The 12,677-nt window shown below is 37.8% G+C and overlaps 2 protein-coding genes across 2 annotated transcripts in view; one reads left to right on the top strand and one right to left on the bottom strand.

The window, feature by feature from the left end:
- LOC129729472 (uncharacterized) overlaps nt 1-12,677 on the bottom strand; it is a 279,093-nt gene that overhangs the window by 26,107 nt on the left and 240,309 nt on the right. The gene's annotated exons all lie outside the window — the stretch shown is intronic.
- On the top strand, nt 3,098-6,022 carry LOC129729471 (uncharacterized). Its single transcript, XM_055688062.1, has 4 exons — nt 3,098-3,430; nt 3,620-3,828; nt 3,887-4,082; nt 4,784-6,022. The coding sequence occupies exons 1-4, from the start codon at nt 3,265-3,267 to the stop codon at nt 5,065-5,067; spliced, it is 855 nt and encodes a 284-aa protein (XP_055544037.1). The 5' UTR covers nt 3,098-3,264; the 3' UTR covers nt 5,068-6,022.

The following is a 12,677-nucleotide window of genomic DNA, read 5'->3' as shown; positions in this document are numbered from 1 at the left end:
CAGTTGCATTTGCAGCTCTGGACAGAAAACCGAGGTTCACGTTACAAACAAGACGAAGGAAAATGTATAGTGTATAAAAAAGAGTAGGGTTTTTTGGGGTAATTTGAACCCCTGGGGTGAAATGGACAGGTGCTTTATCTTGGAAAGTATTACATTTTTGGGTTCCATGTACTACTTCATTCTTTCCTTGAACCACTAAACCCTAACTAATATAAAAATTTCATGGTTTGCTGTGACAGGTGCACCGCAGTGCCAATGTAAACAAAGGAAACATCAAAAGTTGATTTTGCTGTAAGTTTTACGCTCGTGAATTTAAGGTTTTTTGAGAACTTCTTCGATGTTTTCAGTCTAATGAGCTTTGCAGCCGTGTTTGTCTAGTAAAAGAGTACATTTTAACGAAAGATTGCGATAAGTTTGATCGAAAATAGTGGAAGGAATTGAGTTTTTAGAAAGGCGTCCTGTTTGGGGTAAAATGGACAGTTTTTTTGGGGTGATATGGTCAGGCGAGTTTGAAGTAAATTCTTTTGTCGGATTGATGCCGCGGGCATATAAAAACGAACGAATAGATGGCGGTGTACAAACAATGAACTGTAAAAAGTGTTGCAGGCAATCTGGGATGATTTATCTGTACAAAAAGTGTTTTCAATGCCCCGCAGAGTGGCGGGTTTCTGAACAAAAATGCTTTAAAATGCTTCAAAATGACGTATAATGCCAATTTTTGGGTGCTGAACTGATTTCTGATGTCCGAAAATGTTGTTCCCCTAAAATGCCGTTAAACCTTTCTTATCATCAGATTTATTTTTTTGTTCAGATCATTTTCAACATTGGTATATTTGTTCTTTATCAAAAAACTTTATACCCGTATTTTTTTGTTTGTTCCTTAGTGTGATCCATTTTGAATTGAAGTTGCCAAAGATCGGCAATCATTTTTCAACCGATCATTTGACCGATTAAAAAATTTAATGGAAAATTTAAGGAATTTGATAGGCCTTTCAAGGAAAAATAAGAAATCGTACGTCAACGTACATTCGTTATATAATTTCCCATTTCGCGAATTCGGGATTAACGGATTTGGAACGACGACATGCAAACCGGGACCCAAAAATTCGAAAAATACGGTTAATTTCATATAGGCTGTTGATTATCCGATCATTCCGAACTGTTTCACGAGACTGTACGGTACACAAGAGTTCTGAAAAATGACATAAATTTCCCTCAAAACGAAACTTGTTGATCCAAAATCAGATTAAAATTGAGGGAATTAGGTAATTGAAGTTAAGCTCAAAATTGTGATTTTCGAACATAAAAATCATTGAAATTTCCTGACACAGCAACATTCAAAGTGCTGCCAAAAATTGGTATATCATCCGATTTTCATGAAACTTACATCACACATACACTGACACACACACAATCACACACACATACACACGCACACAGTCACACACACTCACGCGCACACACGCACACAAACACACACGCACACACACACTCTCTCTCACACATACACACACACACACACACACACACACACACACACGCACGCACACACACACGCACGCACACACACATGCACACACACACAAACGCGCGTTGGCGACACACGATCGCATACTCAGTTTCTAGTATGAATAATTGGAGAAGGGAATTTTTTTGGCCTACTGTGGAACCACTGTGCAATGCCTAAGAATAGCAGTTATCATTCCGTATGCCTGATACCAGCTTCTACTGTGTATTAAGCAACTATTGATACTATAAAACTCACATTTTTTACTCTGTCCACATCACCCCAAACACTGTCCATATTACCCCAATAGCTGTCCTTTTTCACCCCAAACGATTTTTTTATGTCCGAAAATCATAATTTTTAGTTTCGTTATTTTTTTGTTCTTTTGACCTCAATATCAAGGTTTTTTCGTGCAGAAACATAGAAAACAGATCAATATTACTATAGTACATTACGTTTATGGGATAGAAAAAACAGGTTACGAAATAATAGGAGTTTTCCTTAGGGGGTCCAAATTACCCCAAACTACCCTACCTGCAAAAACACCTTTGTGTTTATCAAGGCTCACGAAAGTTCGGTGAAGTTTCGGCCAAACATGGTAAAGCGGCATCCATAAATTACGTAACGATCATGAAAAGGAGGGGACTATCCTTGAGCGAGCACAAATACTCTGGAGAGAATTTCCAAAAACGAGTTTTTATTATGCAAATTTTTCTACAGCGTTACGAAATTTTTATTGGCGTTACGTTTCGTTACATATGGGGGGTGGGGCCCAAAACTTGAGTTTTTTGCATTACGTAATTAATGAATGTCGCCTAACCTGCCACTAGAGTCGAGAGGTGGTTCAATGCCACTGATTATATCGAAAAAACTTTTTGCCACCTACAAAGAGTCCAAACTTTGATAGAGTCCATCCGAAGACAAAAATTCATCAAAATTGTAACGGAATATTTTTTCCGAAAAACGTAATATATTTTATTTTAATATAGAACTATTCTTCGTTTCTTAACCCAATCCAGAGATATAACCAGTTGTGTGAGTCCAGATTCCAAACGAATCATGCTTCAAAAGCTTCAATCTTCCCTGTATAACTTCTCGAGCCTTCGAATTGAAGAATCTGTCTGATATTCTTCAATGCCGAATACCTAATAGCGGTACCGGTTGAATGCATAAAAATGTGACTAACCGAACATGTGCCATACTGGTTTAAAAAGATCCCACACCTTCTCACGATATCCCTTTTCTCCGCTTCTTTCCCGACAGGTTAGACTTGCTTGAGCTGTGAACAGCGAACCTATTCCTCCGTTGTTACATATTATCAAGTCAAACAAACATTTTGGGCGAAAATTAGTCTCGGCAACCCGAAATGCACCAACGCCGCCGCGTAATAGTTTACATGCGTGACTCATCATCCGTCCGTCCGCTGCGTACCGATGTTATTTGCTTCGCGAGGCGTGCCGTTTATTATGCTGTGATGGAATAATTTTCCTCCACCTCCACTACTAGCGTGAGGCTGTTACTGCACGTACATTTGCCTAATCGATTCATCGCGGAGCAGACAGACACAAATTTTTGTGTTGCTATTGAGGGACGCGCCGTTCATCGCTAACGATAATGAACATAAACAAAGTTGGCGATTCTACTAACTAACACTAGTGCGATCGTGCGCGTATAGTTTTTCGTTTCCCCACAGTTGGCAGCTCTGCTGCTGCACTGTATTCGGGGAGTAGGAGTTATTTGGGCGTTCATCGGCGTGAATGAAACGATCATCGTCATTCATTCAATCAACAGTGTCTGCAGTTGGAGTGGCCGCGACAAGTGTGTCGGGAGTGCGTGGAATCGAATTTCACGGTGTTACAGCGGGTTTCAGTGCCTTAATCATGTCCTCGACAATCGAGAAGAACGAATACCCTAAGGCATCAAGTAAGTATGGTGTGGATCAGCGGTGACAGTGCAGAAAAATGCCATTTATTGTGCGCTGACATCGTCTCCTAGTGTCATTTAGCGTTGAGTGAATCGAAAGTACACACCTAGTGTTACAGTGTGGGTCGAAAGAATTCAACTAACGACAGTAATTAAGGTGGAAAACTGATTTTTGTTTTTTCTTATTAGATGCCTTAGTGCTTGGAACCATTCTTTCCTACGTGGCGTCGATATTCCTAATGATGAGCTTCTGTTCGCCTTACTGGATCGAGTCTTATGACGAGTCTTTCAGCAGTTTTAAAAATATGGGACTGTGGGAGTACTGTTTCAAGGACTTCAGCTATCCGTACTATCAGTTTCCAAAACTCTTCAACGGGTGCCATCACATCTTTAGTCAGGTGCCTGTCGACAGTCGAGTACTAGAATGAACAGATTTAATCCGCTTAAATCTTGCAGGAATACTACGTAATTCGAGAATATTTACTCCCCGGCTGGCTGCTGGTGGTACAAGGTTTGGTTACTTTGTCGTTTCTTTTCACGTTCGGCTCACTGGTGATTATGGCTTGCGAAATGGTTAGATGGCCACTGAAGCTGGTTCTGCGCTACGAATGGCTGCTGACCACAATCTCCTTCGTAGGGATTGCTTCCTCATGTGAGTACAGTTTTTTTGCGAATACATAGCCGTGAACTGAGCTTCTGTTTAGAGAGTTTGAATTGCCGAGGTAATAATAAAAAAATGGCAAATGTTTTAATATGGACATTATGATAAACTTTGACTTTTTTGCTAACGTTTTTCAAGTATAGTTTTATAATTCCTATTCCTTGTGCTTAGATAAGCTGTATGGATTTTTGACAGAACTTATAATTTGTTATCTTAAGGCTCAGAGGATTGTCGAAACAGTCCACGACTGTGTTGGTGGTTGACCGTAATGGTATTGAAACCCATGATTTCATCATTTGTGAATGCATGGGAAGTATTGTAATTATCTTACGTGAACTTTCTGATGTCTTTTCCGGGAGAGTTTATAATGTACTATTTATTCTAAATTCAACAAACTTAACGTGTAAGGAAAAAACTCCAACAAGAAGTGAGTTGTTTTGATTCCAATGCAATACATGTACAAAATAGGACGTTTTTTTTTTGTAATTTTTAAACTAAAGTATCGTATATACTCTAAATTTGATAGTAGTAAATGTTATTTATCAAAAAATATAACAATTAGAAGTTGTTCAGTCAATAAAAGCTATTTTTTCTCAGATCCCCTTCCCCCTTAGACCGCACAGCTATGTACACACAGAAATGGGGTCGCTGCTATTCCACTGAATTTAATCAAATATTTTTCATATTTTCAGCCTTCTTCATGTTTCTGGCGGTGGCCATTTTCGGTGGCAACGCGTATCGCCGCGACTGGCTAATGTATCCCAAATTTAACGTCCTGTCGTGGTCCTACGCACTGGCCGTGGTAAGCTTCATGATTCTCGGACTGGCCGCACTGCTTCTGTACAAGGAAGCCAAAAAGTCGTACGAACTACGCCGCGAAGCGAAGAACCTAGTGATGCAAATGCAGATGCAAGAGCCCGGCTATCATCCATCGCATCACACCAGCCGAAGCCTGCACAGCGGTGGGTACATCTAAGCGAAGAACATATCGAGGAGCAGCATGCAGTAGTAGTAACAGCAGGATTCCATTTATATTACGTTCAAACTTAATGCTAACTTGTCGTGTTAGATGTGCTTTTGGATACGCGCACGTATGCACACACGCACACTTACGCCAATGTTGAGAAACAAAAAAAAAAAGAATCAAATTAGCAGCAGAAATAATACTGTCCGCCAGTCCCCTGTGCGACTTTTTAAAGCACAGCAAACACACATCAAGAACGCCCCGGGGGACATAAAACACAGCACTAAACGTGGCCTTACGAGCATCAAACTCACGAAAGCGTACATTTCTATTCTACCAGGGGATGTGTCATTAATGTTATTTTATTAGTAGTGTCTTCGTGGTGGCAAACGGAATGTTTGTTGCGATAAGTAACAGAAGAGCACACACAACAGAACCGAAACAAATATCAAGCATTCCAATTAGATTAGCTCTAATGATTAGGTAAAGTTTCAGTTTCGCATTTTATTACCTGCTAATTTTGGTCACCAAAATAGAAAGATATCCTCTAGGTGACATAATTGCACATTCACGCACAGTTGTTCATTATGTTGTTTACGATGTCGGACGCTCCGTTCTAGTTCTGTGAAGTGTGGATGATAATTTAGTTGATAATGATATAAATTTAAGCTAGCAAACTAGCAGACGAAACAACTTTAGTAACCTTGAATCTCGTACTATCAATTTTTTGCCGTCCATTTTGATTAAGTTTTCGATAAAACTTAAAAACGAAAAATGTTTCGTTTTCTTTTGTTCTAGTTTATTTTTGTTTCTTTAGATTCGTCGCCACATTTGATGGTATTTTATAAGAATATATAGAGCATAGCAAGGTAAAGATTTACCATTTTCTACGCGAAACTTTTTACACGTATATCATATAATATTCAGCTTACTAAGTACTGGTAATAAATGTTGTAGTAAAAGCAAACGTGTTTTGATTGATTTCAGTTCAATGTGATTACCTTCGATTAGTGTTTGACGACACTAGAAAGCCATCTGTACCTCAGACATTTTTCACTATTTTTGTTGAATCTTTTCTAGTCATCATGGATCAGGGAAGATTGTGCAGATTTTTGATGTTTACTCTGAATATCTCTTCGAAAAGCACTGCAAATTGATGATTGCCAGCGCCTTCATTACAGTTTTGAGCATGTTTATGTCTAAAATATGTTATAAACATTCAACTTCAAGCAAAATATTTTGGAATATATTCAAATCAATGACTAGCTTTCAACATCAGCTCTCTAGAAAAAAATCCCAAATTTTAGCGTGTTACCAATTTCAGATTTTGTAGTACCCTACTAACTCAAGGTCAAATAATTTCAGGAAAGATTCTGAACTGTTAGAAAAAATAAGTGATCTAAAAGTAAAATATGAAAAATATGTATCTGAGCTAAAATAGAACAACCAAAAATGAAAAAAATGCACAGGCAGTAGTTTATGAAACTGTCTATATTCAATTTGTTTATGCTAAATGCCGTAGAAATGCATAAAACGTCGTGATCTGGTGTTATCCAAAAAAAAATGTTTGTTGATAATAATTGACTCTGGGACTGACATATTTTTGAACAAATGCCAATGAAACGTATGGGACAAAGTGACCTTCGAATTGTGCTTGGCGGTATAGCTCAAAAGTTTGTCTTCGCGAAAAACGTCTTCATACAAAATTACAGCTCATTCGGATTTAGAGAGGTAGCACCTTAAAGCGGTCAAAGTTTTACTTTTTCGTCATTAAAGCATTTTTCGTCATTAAAGCATTTTTAGATGTCATCAGGGCCGGTGGTTCATGTGGGTAGTATGGGTAGTAGTACCCACTCGGAAAATATCCCTGTGAGTACTTACCAACACGGAACTATCGGACAAAACCAAGATAACTGTAATGTTTTCTTTGTTCTAAACTTAAAATTGAGGTTATAGAGCTACAGAAACTATCAATTTTTTAGTCTTAGATTCAATAAATTTTGTATTTTGCACCAACCTGAGTAATTTTCATTTTCACCATTTTTTGACTGTTGATTAGGGTTCAAATGGAAATCGACTTTTAGAATTTCGTTTACGATAGGGTTCTAAAGTTGTGTCTTCTCGTAAAAATTTCCCATGCCTAATTTGAGCTCAATCGGACTTCGGAAAGTAGAGCCGATTTAAAAAAGCGGAATTAAATTACAAAAGTTTAGCAATTTATCAGTAGGTAATTCAGCACATAATTATTACAAACTAAACATTTTAAAACGTCCAGCAACTAATTGATCGCAATTGGTTAGATGTTCCATTGCAATTGAATGATATTTATCGCCGGAACTGGCTTGCCTCCTGTTTCATGCTCTGCCCTAATCCCGAAGCGCTATACCCATTAGCTTTTACATACGCACCCGTATCGGTAGACGTACGCCGCAATAATTACCGAACAAACAAATATTAAACACTCCGTTCTTCGGTGGTTCGCTCGGCAGGTTTTCACAATTTTACGATTATTGCTTTTTAAGAAGCCCGAGTCTCTTGTGTGTTCTTGTCCCTTGAAGTTTATTGTTTTTCAAACAATTTTTTATGAGATAATATCAGTTCTCGACATTAAATGCATTTCTAAGAGATTTGCTATCGGAAAAATTTCGATTTTGAAAACAACTCGATTTTCATTAACTATTCTTGTGCATTTTTTCATTGGTCGAAAAAGTAAGACTTTCACGACTGTAAGTGAAACCTTATCAGAAGTCCAATTAAGCTTTAATTTTGGATGGAGACTTTTTTTAGAGAAGACAAACTGTAAAGCCCTAACGTTTAAACAAAATGTTAAAATTGCCCATTTTTCATTGATTTGCTTTTACACGCACTGACGAAACTACCCATGCAGCATCAATCAAAGTAACCCATGAGTCAGCAGAGGAAAATTGACTCGAACTCTAACCGTGATGACGAAAAAATGAAGCTACTCCATTCTAAAGTGGGCGCGCTAAAAGAACGTTATCCCGCCGCATCGAAAACGGATATCGTACAGAAAAAGGACGCTGGATATGCCTGTTCCGATATCTACAATATTTTGGCACTAATGGACTACAACCAGAGCATCGACCAACCGTTCAACGTCCCACAGCTGCGTACCATCCTGAGTTTCCGGGCAAACCAGAAGTGTAAGACCCACTTCAACAATTTTGCCGCGCAAACTGGGAAGGAACTGATAAAAAAAGAAAGAATTCAAAAACATGCCTACACGCATGTTTTCGTGCACCATGGCGAATGTTTCAGTAAACTTCCGGAAGGCCACTCGCAAGGACGTGAAGTAAGCTATTATAATTATCTTCCATGAGAAATTCATTAAACTCAAATATCTGTCTTAGTTTTTTTTTCTATCACCATCCGAAAAAAGTTCATTTTTCAATGCAAACATTACTACTGAACGAAAATCTAATTTCTCTTATACATTCCATTGGCACCCTATCGATTTTTCAAAAAAATATGTTTGGGTATCAAAGGTCGACCCCCTTCCCCCAGCTACGCCTTTGTTACCCATTAACCTTCCTTATTCCTAACTACCCACTCGGGAAAATAATGTGACGCCGGCCCTGGATGTCACAGTCATAGAAATGCATTCAAAAATCGAGATCTGGTGTTATGTATCTCGAAAAAATCGGAACAAATCGACCTTCTGGGACTTGGAAATGTTTGAGCTGAGAAACTCCTTCTCAGTTTCAATTCACTGTCAATCTCACTCCACGAAGCTAATTTTTCCACCGAGTCTGTACAGACGGCTCTTCTATTCTTCTATTGTTCTGAGGAAACACGGATTCTGCCATCAGCTCTCAGTGACCAGCAAATGGTACCACGATTAGGGTGGAAAAGTTCCGAAGACCTCGATATAGTTGCTCTTTTAAATTATTGGATACTATTTTGTTATTTACATGTAAATTTTATTCTTCATTATTATTTTCGTTTTTAGTCTCAGCTGTTTTTAGAAGTAATTTTTGTTTATTGGACTACATTTAAATATTTTCTTCGAGCATGAGCATTGACGACCGTACATATCGTAGTTGCACCTCCGTGATTGACCTGAGCTAGTGAAGTTGCACAGAGCTCCACATAGATAGTTTTTGGAATGTTATACCATCTTCAATGTACAACATTTCAGTAACTCTCACTTTATAAAAATCAATAACGGTGCCGGCCACGTCCTTACAGTCGTTGGCAGTGGTGGGCACCGCTAAAGGAAAATTTAGCGACGCTAATCACTAAGCCGCTAACCGGAAAATTTAGCTCGATAATCGCTAAACGCTAAACGCTAAACCCACATTAGCGGAACTTTCGCTAATCGCTAATCGCTAACTTTTTAATATGTAAATAGTCATATCGCTATATTTATTGCTCATGTTTTGTAAGATTTGGACCACTTTGATCTTTTTTGGTTAAACAAACGAAAACAATTACTTTTCAAAGCTAAGTATTTACAATAAGAGGTTCACGAAACGGTATTCATATTTGATTTTGTAAAAACAAGAATAACAAAAGTTATTGAGCTTGCATTGCAAATAGATACTCTTAGGAATGTTTCCATAAAAATTCAATTATTATCTGAATCGAAAAAGTAGAACCAAAGTTGTCATAATTTCAAGCGCATTGCAATTTATCAAAGTTCTTGGTGTGCCGAAAATTTGATCTAGACCTTGTGCTTGTTCTTCAAAATGCTCCTGTGGCTTGTACGATAACTGGAACTCCATTCTAGGGTAAAAAAAAAACTGACAAAAGTAACTTTCGCAGTAAAGTATGTTCATCTTTCGAATCACGCCATCAACAATCCACAGTTTTTTTTTAAATATTTCTATTGTCGCTTCTCTACAAAATTTAGCAAATTAGCGATTAGCGTTTCGAAGGCCAAAATTTTAGCGACGCTAACAGTTTCGCTAACCAGCTCAAAAATTAGCGAAACCGCTAAATCGCTAACTGAATTTTAGCGTCGCTTATTAGCGAATTAGCGAATTAGCGGAATGGTGCCCACCACTGGTCGTTGGGGAAAACTAGGAAGAGGATTGTTGATTCGACAAACGTTGTTATGAGATCGAGTTCACCTCTGCATCTCTACGAATGTCACAGGAAGGGTATTTGTGTTAGTATGATAGGGTAGGAAAGATCAGGATTCGCCGTGGTAGGCAATACGATCAGATATTTTCTAATCCCGCGCGAGAAGAATAATTTTTAAACCAAATAAAAAATTGTCAGATACAGAAGCTAAGCGCGAATCAACGAGCTGATTTGCAAGCACCGATTTTATGCCCTGTGAGAGTAAGCTACGCGCTACGAATCTCCAGATCACCAGCCACCGCAAACCGACCTCAAACGATTGATCACTGTACTAAAAACAAAACCTATCTATCTTTTTTGTTATTTCAGACACAATGGAGTTCATATACATACACGCAAAACTTTTCCTTATTACTTTAGAAGCAATAGCGCCAAATTGTTTTTTAGGTAACAAACCTATTACTTAAAAGGGATTAAAATTCTTCCCCAGTCAAGTAACAACACATACTGTCATATATTTAGCACGTGTTACGGGAGTACGACTATCTAATAATGGTCGTTTCAACCACATGCAAGATTTTTTCTGTCAAAAACTGCTCCCTTCCCATCTGAAGTAAAAAAAATCACACACCGTCGCATATGTTGCACATGTTACAAATTTCTTCAATCTCCAATTCATCCGGTGAGCGTGTATTAGTTCGCTCGTTGTATGCATACGGAGTAGAGAAAGAATATGACAAGAGCTGCATTTTCCCCGTCATAGAGCATGCAAACGTTGATGATTTCAAAGACTTGAAATGCGTCTTTAAATGACATCACGATCTGTAAACTGCGTTAGAGAAAAACAAAAACATTCGCTTTCTTGCAAGCTATCCAAAACACATACTCATTGGTTCATGGAAACTCATTTGCACCTGTTTGAAAATACAATACTCGTGCCCATCCAGAACAATATTCGCAACTTCGGCAACTCTGTTCAGACAGTATAACATATTTTCATTTCAAGTAAACACTGGGAGACGAAACGAAAGTGTTTCTAATTAGACATTTGAGGTTGACGGGTGAGATTCTCATTATGTGTGAATGCAGGGGACAAAAATTAATCTGATCGTTGTATCAATACAAATGCAGCGAGTGAAGTCTTGCTAACACATGCATTGCGGTGCTTGGCTGTATGTTCTCCTGCAGAAACACATACAAGCGTATGCCCGTCATAATTTTTGTTACTTTTCGGTTATTACTATTTGTGTATAATGCGCAGTCATAAGACACAATAAGTAATAAAAAATTGCCCTAAAGTAATAAAATGTTCCCCGTTTGCGTTGGGTGTATTTATTAATTAAAAACAATACTGTAAACAATTAATAAATATCGCGATGACGTTGTTTAAAGCGGCCACTCTACGATATCCAGTTGCTGTTTTCATCACATTTGACATGTGACTTATATTCGAATGCGAGTTGTAAAAAGTAAATTATTTTTAAACGCAGGTATGGTCGCAGTCTGCTCATGTTTTAATCTATATGAATATTCGGCGGTCATATCAATCGTTAATCGTTAACACCTAATAAAAGATAAAAATGGCAAAGTTCCACGCATCCAGAGCTCTATAAATGAAAAAAAGGAGACACACACACCTAAACCAAAACGTCCTAAATTAATTGTGTTGCGTCTATGAATATATAGCAAAAATTAAGCTTGGAGCTAAAAATAATCATTCGAAAGCCAGAGAAGTCATGAACAACAAATTAAAAACAATGCATTTCGAAACAAAGTAATCGGACAAATTTTAAAACAAACAAACAACAACAACAAACGGACAAACAAGTTGTGCGGTACGCATCTTTTCTCAGGTAAGAGATATGAAAATCAACAATGAGAAAATATAATAAAACGCTGCGTTTTGCGCCGTCTAGCCTCAACACACAATCAGCCTAAGAAATCGTGGGATACAACACACACGCGGATACCAAAAAGTAAGTATTTGATTCATGTCGGTAAAAGCCACCAGCAGTTTAAGGAGGGACACCTTCTCTGGAAAGTCGAAAAATAATAAATTTTCGTATTTTTTTTCGGATGCTTAGAGTAGAGTGATGTGTTCGGATATTGTGGCTATTGATTAAGGTATATTTGAAGATATATTTTGCACGTTCTAGATATAAATATAGTGAGGATTACGCTGTCAGCAGCGTTTCTCTCGAAACCATGTTTTTTCAACTGGTGGTAAATTTGTCTCAGCATCTACTGAACCGATTTTGCTGATTTTTTTTTTAACATGTAAAAATGGATTATCTAACTTGTTACGTAGCCGTTTTTTGATATCTGAGTTTTTCAATGTTTCATGATTTTTTAAATAGTGATTTTTCATGAAAAAAAACATTTTTTTACTAAAATGGCCGCCATTTTGGCAATTTTTGGAATTTTCAAAAACGGCTACGTAACAAGATAGATAATATGTTTCTATATACTGAAAAATAATTTCAGCCCGATCGGTCTACTAGAAGCTGAGAAAAACTTACCACCAGTAAGGTACTGATTTAGAGAGAGCATCCACGTTCCCAGCTGCCAACAGTGTA

The sequence above is a fragment of the Wyeomyia smithii genome, chromosome 3 (genome assembly GCF_029784165.1).
Source record: "Wyeomyia smithii strain HCP4-BCI-WySm-NY-G18 chromosome 3, ASM2978416v1, whole genome shotgun sequence".
Classification (NCBI taxonomy): domain Eukaryota; kingdom Metazoa; phylum Arthropoda; class Insecta; order Diptera; family Culicidae; genus Wyeomyia; species Wyeomyia smithii.
Note: the sequence above shows the minus strand (reverse complement) of the source record. Positions and strands in the feature narration are given on the sequence as shown.

Excerpts from the sequence above, each read along its gene's own strand:
- LOC129729471 (XM_055688062.1), top strand. The coding sequence starts at position 3,265 with ATGAAACGATCATCGTCATTCATTCAATCAACAGTGTCTGCAGTTGGA. Across the intron at positions 3,431-3,619 it reads CGAATACCCTAAGGCATCAA|ATGCCTTAGTGCTTGGAACC; the intron begins GTAAGTATGGTG and ends TTTTCTTATTAG. Across the intron at positions 4,083-4,783 it reads CGTAGGGATTGCTTCCTCAT|CCTTCTTCATGTTTCTGGCG; the intron begins GTGAGTACAGTT and ends TCATATTTTCAG.